The sequence below is a fragment of the Cryptomeria japonica genome, chromosome 7 (assembly GCF_030272615.1).
Source record: "Cryptomeria japonica chromosome 7, Sugi_1.0, whole genome shotgun sequence".
Classification (NCBI taxonomy): domain Eukaryota; kingdom Viridiplantae; phylum Streptophyta; class Pinopsida; order Cupressales; family Cupressaceae; genus Cryptomeria; species Cryptomeria japonica.
The window spans coordinates 245,356,163-245,374,469 of record NC_081411.1 but is presented as its reverse complement, the minus strand read 5'-3'; the positions used below and the strand labels follow the sequence as shown (position 1 = coordinate 245,374,469).

Below are 18,307 nucleotides of genomic sequence, written 5' to 3'. Positions count from 1 at the left end.
AAAAGAACGATTTCATAGCGAGAGAATACCTACTCTGCAATGTTTTGAATTGAGACACTAATTTCAATCACATATATATCTAATTCATGTCACACTATAATCGTTCACCATCCAAATTTTTTTAGGCAGATGTATATTTATGATGCAGTTAACAGAAGGCACGCATATCTCTAGCCTTTTGTATTTCTCCCACCTACAGATGGTAAGAAAAATAATAGGCATCTCAAAGCAGAATAGAAAGGGAACAGAACATTTAACTTTACAAATCATATCCTCTGATTAACCGACCTAAATATGACAAATTTTGATTTCAAATAAACTGCAATACTTTCATACCAACCACCAAACATGTATTAAATAACCTTTGAAGAGATGTGCAAAAGGCTAATCATCACAGATAAGTTACAGAAAAGTGGAGGAACCAGAAGGGCGTTTCATTATAATGCCCTCTTCAGTAACAACTGCAAGTATTACCAAGGATAAATCCGCCATTTTTAAGCAAATGATCCAAATTCAGGCATAAAAGAAATAGCGAATATTAACAATTCTCTTGATGCCTGTGTTGTTATCTTCTAGAGAATAATTGCCTCTGACAGGCCCTGGACCTGGAATTCAGACAATAATATTATAGTAATTGGTTTTAGCTTGGTTTCTTGAACAACTTGGCCTTTACTCATCACCAAGTAGTGTGGATAAAACTAACTGCTGAACAAAGTTTGCCCTTTGAGTTGCCTGTTTTATCTTTTGTGCCCTCTCTTCTGAACTCAAGGATGGCTCATTGCTGCAAAATGGTAATATAATCAGAATTGTGCCACAATAATTTCCATAGAGCAAAATGAATGAAGGATCATGCAGCAAAAGCTAAGTGCAGATGCAGATATAATTGGGCAAATACAAACAAACAGTTACTTCAGAAAGTTATTAAGAATCTAAGCAACCGGCCAAAACATATATATAGAGGCTTGCAGATACAACAGACAAAATAATACTTACACCACAATATGTGAAAAATTGCTTAACTCCGATGATGTCTTACCAGAAATTTATTTCAGAAGCCCATCCAGATAAGTATTCATTAACTTTCCATGTCAGATGTCTAGATTTCTAATTCTCCAAATGGAGAAGCACTTTCACAGATTTTGTGTTGTCTAGCATTTAGCAACAAACATTTGGTGACCACATAAGTCAACTCCACTGTACATTGAATTAGAAGGCAAAGATGCCAATATCAAAACTCACAAAAGATTATTGAGAAGTTCGAGGAATCAAGTCTGACATGTGACATGATTTACAAAATATCCTATATGTAGTTCCTAGTTAGTATATTTGGCTTATAATACAAAAGTATTGTATTTGAGCATATTGCTTTCCAAACGCTAGTACCAAGCATGTCGTATGACTCAAGAGATGAAATAGGTATCTTCATGGATTCAGTCATGGCCAGACAAATAAACACACATACACCATATCCCGATTCCCTTCACTAGTCCCAAGAAGCTTCAGGCCTCCTCAGGTCATGGATTTATTCAGATGCAACAATTTTTCCACTTTTGGAAACATCAACTTGAATCAGGACAAGGCTGTTCAATGCTTTTGTTTATCATTAATTGGGGATATGACGTTTAAAATTTACTTCCTAAATCTTTAACTGCAATTACAAATGTTGAAAAATATTTTTTCTTCTATTTTCTTTTATGTTTTTAACTTAACTAGAATTACATCAATATCCACCAATTTCTATCCCCACTTAAAGCAGTCTTTAAATCCAACATCCCAAACTGGTAGGTATTCATAATCTATTCTGCTGCAACAATTTGCATTTTTGAATTTAGGTATTCATAATCTAGAGAATACAATTTCAAAGGTTAGAGAATAGATAACTGATTTATCATTCTAATATTATGAATCTTGAAGTATCCAATTTCAAAGGTTGCTAGATAACAGCTGTTAAAAAATATATAAAAAAAAATTGCCATACATTGTAATTATGAAATGGCAGATTATTTTTTTGAAATATCTTTATTTTTATTTTATATTTATACATCTATCTAAAACTTATAATTTTAATGAGGGCATATCTTTGTATGTGGTGTTTATTTTGAAAATATTATGTTTATAACTGACATTTAAAAATTGACATGGAAATGGTTGTCAAATTTAAGCTAAAAAGTAAGAGCTTTTGTTTAACACACTCATGCCATTATGCTCCATCTCTTGCAACCATTGTAGAATGCATCTTGGCATTAATAAAACTCGAAAAAATAAGAAGACATGCTTCATGAAGAAAATGGTTGTATTCAGCAGAAAACTGATGTAGCCTTTCAGACATTTAAATTGCATAATTGTGCCTGTGAATTGCGTGATCGCATTGTGATTGTTTAAGTCAATCTGCAAATTTCTATTTGTTACCATGCTTAAAACCCGTTCATGCAATTGGATGCAAGGAAATGGTGCTCCCATGACAAAAAGAGAATATTTTCTAACCGTGAATCATGAGAGACATAGTATCTGAGTCAAAAAATGAATGTTGGCCACTTGACAGAAGAACTGGAGTAAGTTTATGTCAGATGATCATCCTCTGAACATCAGAGAATTTCTCAAGGTTTTACAAAGGCAAAAAGTAACTGCAATTTCTGACATTGTAATTTGCTTTGGCACGGACAAATAAAGGAGGGAATATTGTTATGAGAACTAAAAATTTTAATATCTCCAGCCATTAAGGCTTACACATAGGCAGGCTCACTTTTGCCATTTTTGACACAGAAAAAGTTGCATTTGGGAGTTTATTGTACTTTTTAGTAAGTTGTTTATACAAAGCTCAGATAACATACACTATCACCAAATTTATCCATGTTGAAATCAGAAGGCAGCTGAAACTAATCTTTTACCCACCCACATACATGTTATACTTACCAATAAACTCAGGCTCCCAAGATAACCTGCAACACCAAAGATTACTTCCTACAAGAAAGCAATAAGAGAAATAATTGCTTCACTGTGGTGCAAAATGAATTATGATCTCTTGATCAAAGATTAAAGATGAAATAAAAGATTATCCCTTACAAAATATGCACATGATCCCTTGCTTATATGAGCAAGGTCGAGAGATAGGACTAACTAAAATGATAAGTGTTTTAATCCAATGTCATGTGACAGCTAGGGGATAATATCACATATATATTAGAGAATTCTGGAAAGATTTGTACCTCCCTAAATAAACTTAACATGTGAACATGTGTGAATAGGACCTAACTAACAACTACTTAGATAATGTGCCTTATTCATGCTACAAAAAAGAAACCAGATAGGAAACACCCATGTTTACACCAACACCCTCCCTTATATGCAACTTAGGGATAATGATTAACAAATGCAAATGATGCAAAAATCATGATGATTGATCCCAGCTACTAGGCTATGTTAGGTACCCTTGTACAAATGTGATCTCTCATAAATAGAGAAAAGGAGAAAATCCAATGGGACAAAACTCTTCTCCAAAACAGAGAAAAAATGCAAACATATGCAACTAATGGATGGAGAACAAAAAAGAACCCCCAAGGATGAAATCCATCACGAGTATATGATTAATTGCCCCCCATAAGAGAGAAAATGAGAGACTATATAGCCCCATCACAATGTGTAATCTCCTACAGTAATGGTGAATGCTTAAAGACACAACATGATCCAATGCCTACAACCAATATTCCTCCCCTTGTGATGAAACAAAACAAAATATAGATGTGGGAAAGCTTCCCATTCTGGATAGAAATTAGTAGGAAGAAATATCAAGATGTAAGATGATGGTGTCTCTAAAATTTGCTCATATGTCGCCATGACCATTGAAGATGATGTCCCAATCAGATCAGGTACATGCCAAAAAATAAAGTGACAAACCAGGATCAAGTGTTACCTGATGTTGAACAAGATCCAAAGATAACGATATTGAGACAACAGATATGATGGAACTGTCATCAAAGAGGAGAGATAATCCCTCAAATGTGTCCTCCAAGTCTAAAATGTAAGACTCTATAAACAAGTCCAAAATAACTGTCAAGTAATCACCCCACAAAGCTGAATTTGAAAAACTATGATTTACTATTGCAAAGAATCATCAAAGCTCTCAAATAAGCAACTCCAGATTCAGATGTAGCATAAAGTGATGTATTTGTGATCTCAATAGGAGTTGAAGGAGCAATAGGAGAGGTCTCTATATCACCGGAACGCTCAAGCTCTCTATCATATTCAAGCTCCTCTATGTATAATCATCAAAGGGTATATTGTCTATATCATCATGAAATAAGGCAATCTAATGCGGGATCATTTGAGAATGAAAAGATGTGAGGGTCTCCATACATCTCCCAAATTTTGGTCCAAAGTGTGTGCGGGCACTTCATCTCTGAGATCTTCCAGGAAATGTCAACACCAATGGTTGTATGTAATGTCCCCTTTTGGAATGATCCTAAATCTTGCCCTAAAATCACAAGTTCAAGGCAAACTCGCTAGTTAACACTTTCCTTTCCAACATAAACTAAGGTGTAAACCTTGCAATAATGTTAGCCAATATTTGAAATGAAATTCATAAGACCATTTAGGGATCTAACAGCATACAATTGTTGACATATAATCAATTGAACTCATAGCATTCAATAAAAAAATCATATGTTGTTCATTAAACTTAAAGATAAACAGGCAATTAACATTGCATAGTTATACATACGGATCATTTCTAGAATTCAACCATAATAGGGGTTGAATGAGAGAAGCACGATAGGGTGGTCAAAGCATCCCTCACACTAAGCCCAAGGGTGGATACAACAACCCCTTGGCCCACATGTGGCAAGACGTCATCCATCCAACATGGGGTGGCCTACCTAGTAGGGGAGCTCATCTCTGCCCTCCCAATTCGTGTCACCTTATTCACCTACCTATGATTGTGAGTTCTCTTACTTCAATTCCAACAATCAACTATCGTAGAGGTTGGAGAGGAAACTGCAATAGGACATCCATAAAATTCGTCGTATCAAAGCCAAAGGGCAGAATAAAATACCCCCTTGGCCTACCTGTGACAGGACGTTATCCATCCATCATGGGGTGGCCTACTTAGAAGGGAATTTCATATCTGCTCTCCACCCTTGTATTTCCTTACTCACCTTCACGTGAGTGCTTGTTGGGGAATAGTTGAAACTTAATGAATAAGGAATAGCATTTCATATTATTGCCTATACAAGATATATGAAGTTATGTATTAAATATACTATCACATTACACACCACAATATTTACTATATCGCCCAAATTGCTGAATGAAAATGCAGGTTCTTACATTAGAGATGATCTGATCTGAATTGCTTGATCCTGCTCGATGATATCTTCTTTCTCATTTTATTCCATATATATATATATATATATCAGCAAATGTAAATAATGCATTCATATACTTGTCATAATTCCATATATAACTTGCTAGCTTCGGCTGATGGTAAAAATCAGAATTTCTGTCCTTAATTGCTTATATCAGCTAGAATAATTATTCGTATTCCTTTCTATTGATCCATTGATGCCTTCCACAAATGAAGTGTCTCTTTTTATATCTTTGTATTTTTAATAGAGAGATGCACCCCTTTTTAAGGATGATGTCCTTTCAAATGGATATGACCTTCTTTCCTTAATCACACACTTTGTTGTTTGTTTATACTTAATATAAACAATTTTTGTTCTAGACAAATCACCACCTTAACACAAATCACATCCCTTGAAGTATGTTAATAACTGCAATTCTATATTACTGCGATGTAATGTTTTTACACCTTAAATTGCTGCATAACTTGTATCGCTGTACATTTTTATACCTGTGTTTGATACTGCTTGTCTTTACCAACAGTGCTGTCTATACAATAATCACTATTTAATATTTATCATACATAAATAATATTTAGGCAATTGTTTAGTTAAATATATATGACTAGTGCTTGATAATATTTGTCTTTGTCAGCCCAAAATTGGTGATTCAAATCTTTTTTTTTTTGGTGAGTACATGACATTGTACCAATCAATTTTATAAAATAATCATTTTTATTGCCCCAAACTGATTTCTTCTAAGGTTTATCTGGCTCAAAGATAAATCCATAAAGATGAGACAAAAAATTACGCCACCTACAAGTGTCAAAATGCCTTTTTGCCAAGACTCACAATTGTTCTTAGTTTGAATGATTACAAAAGAATGTGTTGCATAATCTATGCTATTACAACGACACACTCCTCAAATGATAATATTGGGGATCAATATAAATTAAGTAACTGAAATGAAGTCATTTAATCAAAATAAAACTTTTCCAAGTGCTAAGATGCCCAAGTAATCATCCAAAATGCAAATATATGGCAAACTGAATAAAATGTACCTGAGGTTGAATTTGGAAAAAGTGCAAAGATGGTTGTATAGAACTCATCATTACCTTTCCAATGCAGCAAGAATCACAAAAATTAAGAGATCTAAGCAAAGAATTATTAACTCGCATGCCAAAAATGAAGATTTAACTTCAATCAAAAAAATCAAGCACCTATAGCAACATCAGGCAAAACGATCTACAACACTATCAAGTGCTCGAAACCAGCTTCCTGTCAGTATCTCATTTGTGAAAATCTAATATACTAGTGAAAAGTTATGGAAAAAGGATAAAAATAGCTACCTTGGGAAGCAAAGGTCACCATAGGTACTGTTTAGGCAACAAGTTTGGGCTGAGACTTGGTGGTGTGTGGGCTGAGCTATCGGATTTTGACGCTCAATGGGGGAAGCTCATGCAAACCTTTAATTTGGGCTGCTCAAGCAATGTTTGGGCAAGACCACCAACGAAGCAACACAGAGTAGCAATGGGTGAGCCACGCCACCCTCTAGCGGTGAGCTAAAGGTTAACCTCCACATGCTAGCCTAGATTGAGGGCTACCAAATCCCAAAACCAAGCAGTGGATTCCTACACCAATTTAGCTTTTGGGAATTTTAAATTTGAAAATATGAAAATTCATAACTTACACCAAAAGTAATGCATGCACATGGCAACCAACGACTGTACCCACAAAGAATATTCTCATGCATATGCTGATTTACTTTTGTCAATAGCTAATGCCTACAATGGCTGCGATAAGGCACAAATCATACAGATCCATACTATATGAATTTTGTACAACTATATGAACAAGATTCAATGAACACTTCATCAAACCCTAAAAAATGGCCAAAATTTTTTTGACTTCAAAATATAGAACATCATATTTAAGAATAGAGATTTTTGGACCTTCTGAACTCAATAGTGAGATATGCTTTACCCCAAAGTGCACCCCCAACAAAAGCTCTTGTTTGATTATCTCCCAAATTTGAGGAGCTTGTAAATCTGAAGCTCTAAAACTATGTAAGAGTTGGTATAGATTGCTCTATACCATGCAAGATTTGGCTAAAGATGTAGCCACCCAAGATCTAAGAGCTTCCGCAAAAACACAAAAGAAATCAAATATGAGAGAATAATTCTTCTATCAGAGAATGAAAATGATAGATTATTTACAATGAATTAGAATTCAAAGGGAACCACTTGGTTATATAGAGCAAGGTGAGACATAGGACTGAATAAGATCAAGACATGTGTCTTAATTTTATGTGTACCTTAAGTAATCTTAAGTAGTTAATGTAAATAGAACCTAGGTATTGAACTAGCTAGGTAGCCTCTCTAAACAGCTTGAGTTTGCCTCTAGTGATGGCATGTGTACTCTTTAATGGCAATCACATGTTCAAATCTAGAAAAAGGAAGGTTGTACAACTAAAAAACAATACAAGTTAAATGGTAAAAGCAGCTCGCTTGTGGCAATACAAGTTAAATGGTAAAAGCAATTCCCTTGTGGCATGCTTGCACTAGGATGGTCACACGAACCAAATTGGTGGCTTGCTTGGCACTGAACCAAATACTACCTCTTAACTATTTTAACAAAACAAATAAAAGAGACCAACTTCAGAACGTCTTCAGATATTTTAAGACATCCATTCTGCTCTTGTAGTCTCTTCGTGGTTGTTTCGGAGTTGTTATTCATACTTCACATGAATGTTTCTTTAACTGATGTACTGTTTGAAAAATTATTACTGTGGAGATATAATTACAATTTAGGGTCTTCCTAGATATTTCAGTATTGTTCATGTTGTTTCTCAGGCAGTCTATAATTCTTTGAGAAGCTTGTATGTTATTTTCCATGAATTCAGATTTATTTTTTTCAGTCAGATCCATAATTTCAGATGTCAAATGTAGATTCAATTACAAAAGGAGATTTTCAGAATTCAATTGTAGATTCAAACATAAAAACAGATTTTCAGCCTAGCAATATAGCGTACTATACATGATTGTCTAGAAGGTTTTAGACATTTAGCCAGGAAATCGCACACAATAGAATAGGTGAAGAATAAAATGTCAGAATAGTAAAATCTGCATGTGTTTAAATTTACACAGCTTAGAGCAGAAGGTTGCAACAGAGATTATGCTAGCTCAATGGATATACAAATCTACTGAAGCAGTTAATCAGAGGAATAAATACCAGGATGATTAAAAAAACTGACAGCATAACAAATGACTGGAACACATGCAGATCAAGGTAGTGGTTATCAGCAGGGAGGTTGAGTAATCAGTCAAGAAGGTAGATATCAAGCTCCCCCTAAACTTGAGGTTCTAACATTCAGGGGACAGGAGAACTGGAAAAAGGAAGGTGATAACTCCTCTGAGGTGTTCTGTCTATGATCAAATATGATTTTTTTGTAAGTTCCATATTATCATTTATATGCTTTACTTAGTCTATGATTGTGTCAGTGGTAATGGTTATTAACTTATTTTAAGTTCTATATTATCATTTACATATTTTAAGAATAAAATATAATTCCTCGTTTGTGGATTCTACACCACTCATCTGTTAATCTGGTATAATATGCATGAAAGGAGTTATTTGTATAGTTTCAGATTGTTTCTTGTGGTCTTGATAAGAAAATTACAAGACTAAGCAGCATATCAAAGTTAAAATTGAAACTGGAAAAGCTCTTCCCTTCTTTTAAACAACCATTGAATTTCAAAGTATGATCTGAATATATTCTTATCACAATTGGGGCACCCAGTAGAAGCCCAATCTTTTACATATAAAACGTAAAAAGTCATCATTTCATAAGTAATCCTAATTTCAGACCATGTCTTTGGGCACAGAGATGTAGGGATGCGAGCTGCGCACAGGATGTGAGGTTCAAAGTAGAATAAAACTAATACTTTTTATCCACACCAAAACATCTTTAAATCTTTGATAATTCATAGGGAAAGGGGGCTTGTGGCCCTCCTTTAGAATCAATATAAAACAAAGAACTTTATTTCCCTTTTTTCTTTGCATTTATTTCTTAAACCAAGAAGTTGGTGGCTGTTAGACCTACCCTGCAGGGGCAGAAGCATATCTTATCAACTCTAGCAAGGAACAATCATTTTAATGCAATTCATAACATTATATGGACACCAGACCACCATATTTGTGCATTCCCCACTCCCAAGACATCTGAATACATGGTATGCATACCAGAAAGCAGGGACGCATCCATGTGTATCAGTAAAGTTACTACCCAGGTCCTAGGGAGAAGTCCTCTTGATAATTCTTTGATTTCATGAAGCACACCATCAACATTTAAACTAACGAACACATCCAACATATTTTCACTTCCATCGATTCCCACTATTTGTAATGTCCCCAATTTTAGCCTTTTGGCTAATAGGAATAATAAGGAGAAATTAATCATTAAAATAAATTATTTATTAAAAAGTGACTTTATATTTAATTAATTTAATTAAAAGTGACTAAAGTATAAAAAATAAAATAATTATTAATAGTCACTTAATAAAAAATAAATAAAGTGTACCTACCCCCTTCTAGAAGGTGTCTCATGACAGGTTATGGAAAAGGTTAAATAGAAGAGGGTAAGAGAAGGAATGCAGACTTGGATTATGAATTGTTGATTGAATTGGTTTTGTAGAACCAAGTTGGTGTCTGCAGACTAAGGGTCTTTGGGAACGAAAACTCCCAATTGATCGCATAACTGAGAGGGTGAAAGATCTCTTGAGGGGTTGCATAGAGAAGGTGACATCTCAGTCATCTCATTTGAGCCTATTGGAGTTACATAACAGATTTCAGGTGGTGTTGCTTCAGACATCCATAATTGGTGATCACCTTGTTGATGCATTTATATTGGGCAAATCTTGAACTAGGAGATTAGCGATATCTTCTTAGGAGTTTTGGAGAAAGATTGGGGAGCAGATCGGAGGATATTAGCTTGCTGTCATCAGAGGTTGCAGACCTCTTGGTACCCACGATTTTACTCCTACCTCACCATTTATGCATTGATTTCATTCATTGTTGGTTGCAGAATGAAGGTAAAGCATAGGCGATTCCTTTTGGTTCATTAATTGGTGATATAAGTGTTGTTATAATTTCTTTGGAGAGTCCGAACCATATCAAGTGCGCCATCCCTTGGGACCTTCGATTTTCATGTTTAGACTCTTAGCAATGCCCAAAGTCCATCAACAATGTTAGGAGCGGCCTTGGAGGAAAAACCGATCAGGGCAAAGTCATTTTAGAAGGCATTTGACAGCAGTGATAACAATAATTTTCAGACTTCACCTACAGCAGTCATAGGCAGACCTGTGCATAGCATAAACCCATCGATTTGGGTGTAAGTCATCTACTTTGGAAAGGCGCTGTCATCCTTGGAGGAGATTGATCAGTTTGGAGCGGCATCTTGACACCTATACGCAGATTTCATTCAGTTCTCAGACCTGTGGTATGCAGCAGTAAGGGCGGATTATGAAGGGGGGTTCGATTTGGCCTTTGGAGAGTATTTTGACATCACTTCTTACTTATTCCTATAAGGCGATTTGGCCAGGTTCTCTCTTCAAACTTTCATTGTAAATTTTCAGTATGGATGTATAAGTTTAGCTGCAGATTGGGGGTCCTCAGAAGTCTGAAATGACAGTCCATGTATTAATTTATCAGCTGCCTATATCTTGTCATTAGGCTGTCATATGAAATGTAATTTGATTTATTATATGAATAGGAATATAGTTTGGGGGTTGCATTATATTCAATTGTCTTTTCTGAGGATACATACCAACTGTTTGACAAAATGCCAGCTAGCTGGTAGATGTCTGATTTGGGCGATAGAACCTCATACTATGGTTATATGCTTACTCAGCTGTCATACTTCATTAAGAAGCATTTGTAGTTGTTCTTTCATGTTGAATGTATATTTGTTGAGTCCTTTATAAATCTGAAAACTACTGAGACAGCAGCAGTTAACAGCATTACACCCAGTGTATCAGCAAATATCTCCTTGTTTTCAGTCATCTTTAGACAGGGGATATTACACTATTCAAAAGGTTTTACATCTTGAGGAACTGTCAAAATGTTTTCTTTTTTCACTCAATTTATTATTCCTAAAAATAGTGCTTTTGGCCCTGATTTATGAGAGATTGCTTTGCACTTCGTTTACAAGATTTACCATTCAAGAAAACCTTATACCAACACAAGGCATTACAACTTACAAGATTTGCCTTAATACTTATAAAAAAGTTCATTTAAACTCGCCAAATCCTCCTTATAGAACTCACAACAATCCTCCTTATAGAAAATCTTGCTAATTAATATAATTGTATTAAGGAAAGCAAGATTGGTTTTTGAAATACTAGAAAACAATAAATTGGTGTTACTTATTGTACATATAAAATTTTGATATAAGATATCCTAACACAGAAAAGCATACACTGACAACTAAAAATACCCATGCAAACTAGAGTTTCTTTAAGGTTCTACTTTTTTAAACACTATCATTAAATATCCAGCCCAAAAAACTTTAACAAAAAAATATTTTCCATGTCCACAGGAGTTTGCATAATTTTGTGCTTTCAGCATTGAAACAAATTGGAACCTTTAAATTTTGTTTAAGAAAAAAGTGCAACTGGTTATCATGAAAGAGCCACACTACAAGTTAGCAACTAGTGCAGTGACAAAAGGATCAAATCCTGTGAAATGGGATGATTTTATGTGGCAAATCACCAGGGATTTCAAAACAGAGGCTTGGATCCAAATTCACAGTTAACTTAAGGTTGCAAAAAGGGTAAAATACCACATCTAACTCAGAAAAAGGATATCCCAATAATGAGGCTAGATGCAAATAAATGCAAATACCAAGTGACTTTGTCAGAAGATTGGTGGTGTCATTTAAGCAAAAGGTTACACCATAGTGAATTTGGTAAATTTGTAATTGCCAATTAAAAAAGACCAAAGCATTTGACCCTAATGAAAGTTGCCTCGTCTTTTAAATTCAAATGACAATTAGTTTATTAAAGGATCAAAACCTAGAAGGTGAATGCTTCTGACAAAGAATTGACATAAATAGTACCTTTCCAAGCATTTGCCGCGAAAGAAGAAAGATTAATTAATGGAAACCAGGAGTAAATTGATCAGTTGTTTTCACCATGTTCAGTTTTTGCAATTGCAATTACCCAAAAGTTACAGGGCGCAATCTGCTGCATGTTAATCTCTGTGATGCCAATTACTTACTTTACCATAAGAAACTTTACTCAAAATGTGGCAAAAGAATATAAAACTCAGGAAGAAATATATGTCCAATTGCTTCAGCAGTAATGCAAACTAGATAACAAAAGAACTCACCATGCCTTCCATTGTTGGGATGAAGTTTTAACCTTTGCAGAGTTATCTTCAATAGTAGAAGCAGCAGCTTTGGTAATTTCTTCTGCTTCTGATCCAGGAAAGCTTAATGCAAGAGATGAAAGTAACGAATCAGCCACTGTACTTGATGAGTTGTTGCTTGATCTAAATGAACCTCCTCCCAAGAGCACCTGCAAATGAGCCTCTCGAAGCTCCCTACTTAATAATGACAGAGTAGAACCATGAGGAACAGCCACTCTCCGTAGCCTTCTACGCCTCTGAATGTGATCCTAAATTAAGGATAACATAAAAACCATGTACATTTAAAGTAATGACCCAAATCACCACAATTTTCTAATTTCTCAAATCCCCTTGTCAAATAAACAAACAAAACATAGCACTGGCTACAATGTTGTATTAAAGAAATATAAAATTAAAAAGGATATTTTAAATAGATGCCCATGCTGGGTAGTGATATGATTGAGCATGTCACGTCCAACTTTAATACTGCAAACAGGACACACCTGCAAATCAAAAAATTCAAATCAATTAATGGGACTTCCAGCATAAATCAACACATGACAATCAATGAATAAAGGGTTTCCTGATAAATCAACACTTGTGTGCTTGTGTCCATCATGATAGACTAAACCATGTCTACATGTTACAAGAAACTCATTTATGTTAAAAAAAATTGCTATAACAGTATAGTGGCTTTATGTTTATTAATGTTCACCAAGTAAATGGATTAGTAAGCATTCTAAGATACATTTCAGTTATGATCCACATGAAACTATTAAATAGTTATCCATGGTGTTTTGGTGGTAATGATTATGAGGAGACCCATAAAAGTGCAATCCAGATTCAAATTCTCCAACCATAATAAGGCACCTCATAAGTCCAGCAGACATTTAGCAGAGGTTGTTTAACAATTACAGAGAAAATTCAAGCATGGCCCATATTTATAGATCATAACAATGCAGTTCAAGCCTGACACATATCACATTAAAGGTGATCCTTAACATAAACCCAAGATTTTCAAAGTAAAGATAATTAATAATTGGAGCTTAGTATAGATGTATAGTTCATATCTACAATCTCACTCTTCTGTGTCAAAATGCTTTTGAACCCATACAACTCCGAATAGAAGGATCATTCAATTCATGGCGATTGATGTTGTGTGCACACGGTTCATAACTGGAATCTATACTCCATGCCACCAACCAAATGAAGTTCAACACAATACTATCAGAGGGCAACTCAAAACATTTCTTAACTCTAAACCTCAGTCTTCAATATATAGCCAACTCTTATAATGGAAACAACAGCAACTTCACAGAATTTTATAGCACAACACAAAATATAATTGACACAAAAATCTGGACTACAGCTAATGAGTAGACTTTGCTAATCTCCACACCCTAAACAATATTAAATGATTTGTGGATGTATGCCAAGTAATATATGCCTAAAACAGCATGAAAAAACATGTGTTTCAGCTCTGAATTTCCAGTCGAGCCAGATATGTTGGTGTATATGCCCAGTTTTAAATTGTCAATTCCAAAAGGTTGTCCTACACCGAATCACAAATACTGAACTCACACAGGAAAAACACTTGGTTTAGTAAAACTGGGTCTGCAGTAAGCCCTTTTGATAGCAAAACTCAACATTCGTTGAAGTCCATATTATCTAGTTCTATTTATAATTTACACATAATAACACAAATGCCAAAATTGGATTTCATTATTTTCAAAGAGCAGGTACATACTATGATTCTTAACTTTTTATCTATGGACACCAGTCACCTCCCAACTTAACCAAACATTTAAGCTACATTTTTTTTACACCATTTCTGAAAACTATGCTCTGATAAAACAGTAATGAAAAACAAAATACTAAAAGGCTTAGTAAAAGGCACTTACAGCAGGTTTTGCCTCATAAGAGTGTTCATCCTCCAAATGAGAACAAAGAGAAGCAATGTCATACTCCTCATAACAGTAGGGGCATGGGAAATCTGGGCGTACATCCTCCTCAACCTCAAAACCATCAACACTAAGCCGATCTAAAAATCAAACCATATAACGATTCAGGGAATATAACCTGGATTAAATTAGATTAAAACTGAACCAAACTTAAAGTTAAATGAAGTTATGTTGGAGAAAATGTAAAAGTTCCCATGAAAACAATATAAGCCACTGAAATAACAATACAACTAGCATAAATCTGTACAAAATTTAGAACTTCAATTCCTACTAACAAGTAGAAGGCAGATTCCCATTGACAATGATAATGCAGCCCGTAGCTCTAGCAGGCATGTGGTATACGTTCATAGGGCACATATGCGTGTAGGTCTAGGATAATGTTAAGTATGCAACTCATTGTTAGACCACTCTTTTGCCCATAACCCCAAACAAGACCGGAAATGGCTATACAGCCCTTAGGATGCACCAAACATATATTACAACATATTAATAATGTATAAAAGGTATTAATATCTTGATGCATCTTAAGGGCTTGATAACCGTTTCCAGAAACAAGACCTACCAAGTTTAAAAAGAGCAATTCGAATATAGAAATGGTAATAGTTAAACTTGTAAATTTACAACTAAGTTTTCAATAAAAACCCTCGGTCCCTCACCCAAAAGCTACACTAAAAACAGTGAAGACCACAGCATAAAAGTGGCAAGACGTCTAAATTTATTAATCGGAATTTTGCTCATTTTAAAATTTCTAAACAATTCAGACTTGCTAAAAAAATTACATGATAAAGCTTGCTCCTTTAATTGGCCACCCATAGAAGAAACTGACAACCTTCTCTCCAAAAAAACAATATAATGACTAGACGGATCCTTAAATCAAAACATCATTAAAATCACATGAGCAAAAAAAGGCTCGTCCATTTCACTGCTAACTCCATATGTAATAAGTTATAACCTAAAAATAGTTTATGTAAATTCAAAAAATAAAACGTGGAGTTATTTGAACCAAAAACCATGCCTAAAAATGGCATATTCATTTTTGTAAATTTAATTTGAAAATCGATGGCTTTGCTAATTTTAGATTTTCAACAACAAAAACACGCTTACTTAAACAAACAGGTGAAACACGATTAGGCTCTTTCATTTGTTAACGAAAATACTACAAAATACCCACGTCCAAAACAAATTATTAAAAGATAAAGGAATATCATTTCCAAAAGGATCGTTCACAGATAATACAATTAGGTCATTTCAGGGTTAGCTCATACCTGTAATAATTTTATGTAAATAAAAAAGAGGGTCTAAGGAATAAAATCGTACCGAATTGGGACTGAGAATGGTGCAAAGAATGCTGTCTCTTTGCAGCAGCCAATCGGGCGGCCCAGAGCTCAGCATCCATCTCTTTAAACCCTAATTCCTCAACGATCCGCACTGTTTAACAACGATTTATCCCGGCGGCTTCAAATCGAAGCTCAAATCCACTCTTTTCCCCCTTAGGAGTCCTCCAAAAATTTCAAGAGCGAATAAGATCGGATTGGGTATCTCTGCAGGGAGAAAAACACGAATCTTTGCGTATATGGAGCCAAAAATGCCGATTTCCCAGCGAAACTAACTAAATTTACAGATTCGATATCAGGCAGATTTCGGCAACGCCGTGGAGGACTTTTCCTGCAGATTTAATTAAACGCCGTGTTGAAAAATGCAGTGTTGGGAGGAAGACATGAAGCAACAACTGAAAAATGTGGGAATTAAAAAAATGGCAATATTCAATGGAATCCGAAAGGAAGGTGAAGGTTCGCGGCCCGAGCTTGGAGGCTCGGTTCCGAGGCTGTAGCTCCGGTGCCGAGCTTGGTCGCAGACGGAAAGGTAGCGAATGGGGAGAGAAGGGACGGTCGAATCTACGGAGAATGGGGAAGGCGACTTTTCTTTAGATTTTTATTTTTTTTTGGTTAATAGTGAATCTTTTGTTATTGTTTGGGATAAAACTACATTTTTTTTGGTCTAGTTTTTTATTCATTTTGTGTTGAAAAACTATATTTTGTGGTTTTAAATTATATTGATTATTGTTTGAAGTTTGAAGTTTTTTTATTCAATAAAGTTGAAAATTATAAGGAGGTAGATATAAATTATATAAGATTAGGAGTCTAATAATACAAAGAAGCTACAACAATATAGAGATGTAGAGAAATTTAATCGATTTTAATCTAGTATTTCAGTGTATCTCATTTCTTATCTAGAATTTATTGTTATTTTTTTTTATTATATTTATTTTAGATTAGATAATAATTATAATTTTATATCATAGATAGGATTCTCTAAGTGGTCCCATTCTTTTTTTTTAATTTGTAAATTGTTTACATTATAAGGATGATAATACATGATTGTTGTCTATTGACAAACAAACTAATAAGTTTGAATTGTTTGTATTTAAAAGAATCATCATAATTCATTTGTCATCAAACAACCATCAACCATTGAATAATTTTATTAGGACGATGCACTTACATATTTATTGCTAACACTTTGTAGGTCTAGTGCATCAACTCCTTTGTCTACACCTACATCCAACTTCAACATCACTTGTTTATCTATTATGATTAACTCAATATTGGGGTTTGACTGTGGCACAATGAAGTCTTGAACTTCAACCCTTGCATAGTAGACTCCATAGTTCTCATTAGCACCATCAAGTCTTTTCTTACCTCAAATATCACTAGGAAAATAATTTTTGGAGGTGTCAAAGATCTAATTATACTCTAGATGGAATCACACAATTCTAGATGGAATTGCACCCCTAGATAGGATTATTATTGTGATCATCCCAAATACTCACATCTTCTTTGTTTCCAAAACAATTTGTACTCCCTAATCCATAATCTAATTCTAGATCCTAGATATCAAGCATTTGTCATTATGTCACATCCTTAGAGTTCACAGTGCATTAATTTTTAAGGTATACAACCCTAATCACATTTTCATTTCAACATATGCTCAATTACAATCTCAATTAGCTTACTTCAATCAAATCATGTGCTTAGCTCTTTATATCTTGTGTTTTAATGAAGCTCAATTAGTATTTTACTTATGTAACACTTAAATATTCTTGAATGATATATGTTATTTCATCTCATTTTGGTGAACCAATAACTTAATGCTTATCCCTTTCTAAATTTAGAAGTTCCTTATGTTCTTAATGCTTCACCAGGGTTTGACCCTTAGTTTATTGTCACCTTTTGAATCACCCCAATCATTTGTGTTTCATTGTTAAATCGTAAATCATCGTTTCCTCAATCAACCTCTATCTTTGGCTTGCATTACTTTATACCACAAGGATATCAAGTTGTTTTCCTAAGTTGATGCATCAAAACCCTTAGTCTTTATGCACAAAGTTGAGTCCACTTAGAGTGAAAGTTTCAAACTTAGCCAAAAACACAAAAATGTAGCGAACGAAATAGGACCCAGTTATGCTTCGGGGTCTCAAGCTAAAATTTGAAATGGGATCCTATTTCGCAACAGGATCCCAAACCTAAATCTATGAAATGGGATCTTGTTTCAAAAACAAAATGAGATCCCACTTCTTTTTATATTGAAAATGGATAATATACATGA

The 18,307-nt window shown here is 34.6% G+C and overlaps 1 protein-coding gene across 1 annotated transcript; it reads right to left on the bottom strand.

The window, feature by feature from the left end:
- Window positions 1–328: 328 nt before the first annotated feature.
- LOC131054527 (protein DEHYDRATION-INDUCED 19-like) lies at window positions 329–16,587 on the bottom strand. Its single transcript, XM_059207914.1, has 5 exons — window positions 16,019–16,587; window positions 14,642–14,781; window positions 13,166–13,243; window positions 12,723–13,003; window positions 329–781 (listed from the first exon to the last, which is right to left on the bottom strand). The coding sequence occupies exons 1-5, from the start codon at window positions 16,095–16,097 to the stop codon at window positions 670–672; spliced, it is 690 nt and encodes a 229-aa protein (XP_059063897.1). The 5' UTR covers window positions 16,098–16,587; the 3' UTR covers window positions 329–669.
- Between the last annotated feature and the right edge of the window lie 1,720 nt (window positions 16,588–18,307).

What these genes read in the sequence shown, in the direction of transcription:
- LOC131054527 (XM_059207914.1), bottom strand. Translation starts at nt 16,097, where the DNA reads ATGGATGCTGAGCTCTGGGCCGCCCGATTGGCTGCTGCAAAGAGACAG. An exon ending in CCATTCTCAGTCCCAATTCG is followed by an intron (nt 14,782 to 16,018) that starts GTACGATTTTAT and finishes TTTGATTTTTAG; the next exon opens with ATCGGCTTAGTGTTGATGGT. An exon ending in TCCCAACAATGGAAGGCATG is followed by an intron (nt 782 to 12,722) that starts GTGAGTTCTTTT and finishes ACCATTTTGCAG; the next exon opens with CAATGAGCCATCCTTGAGTT.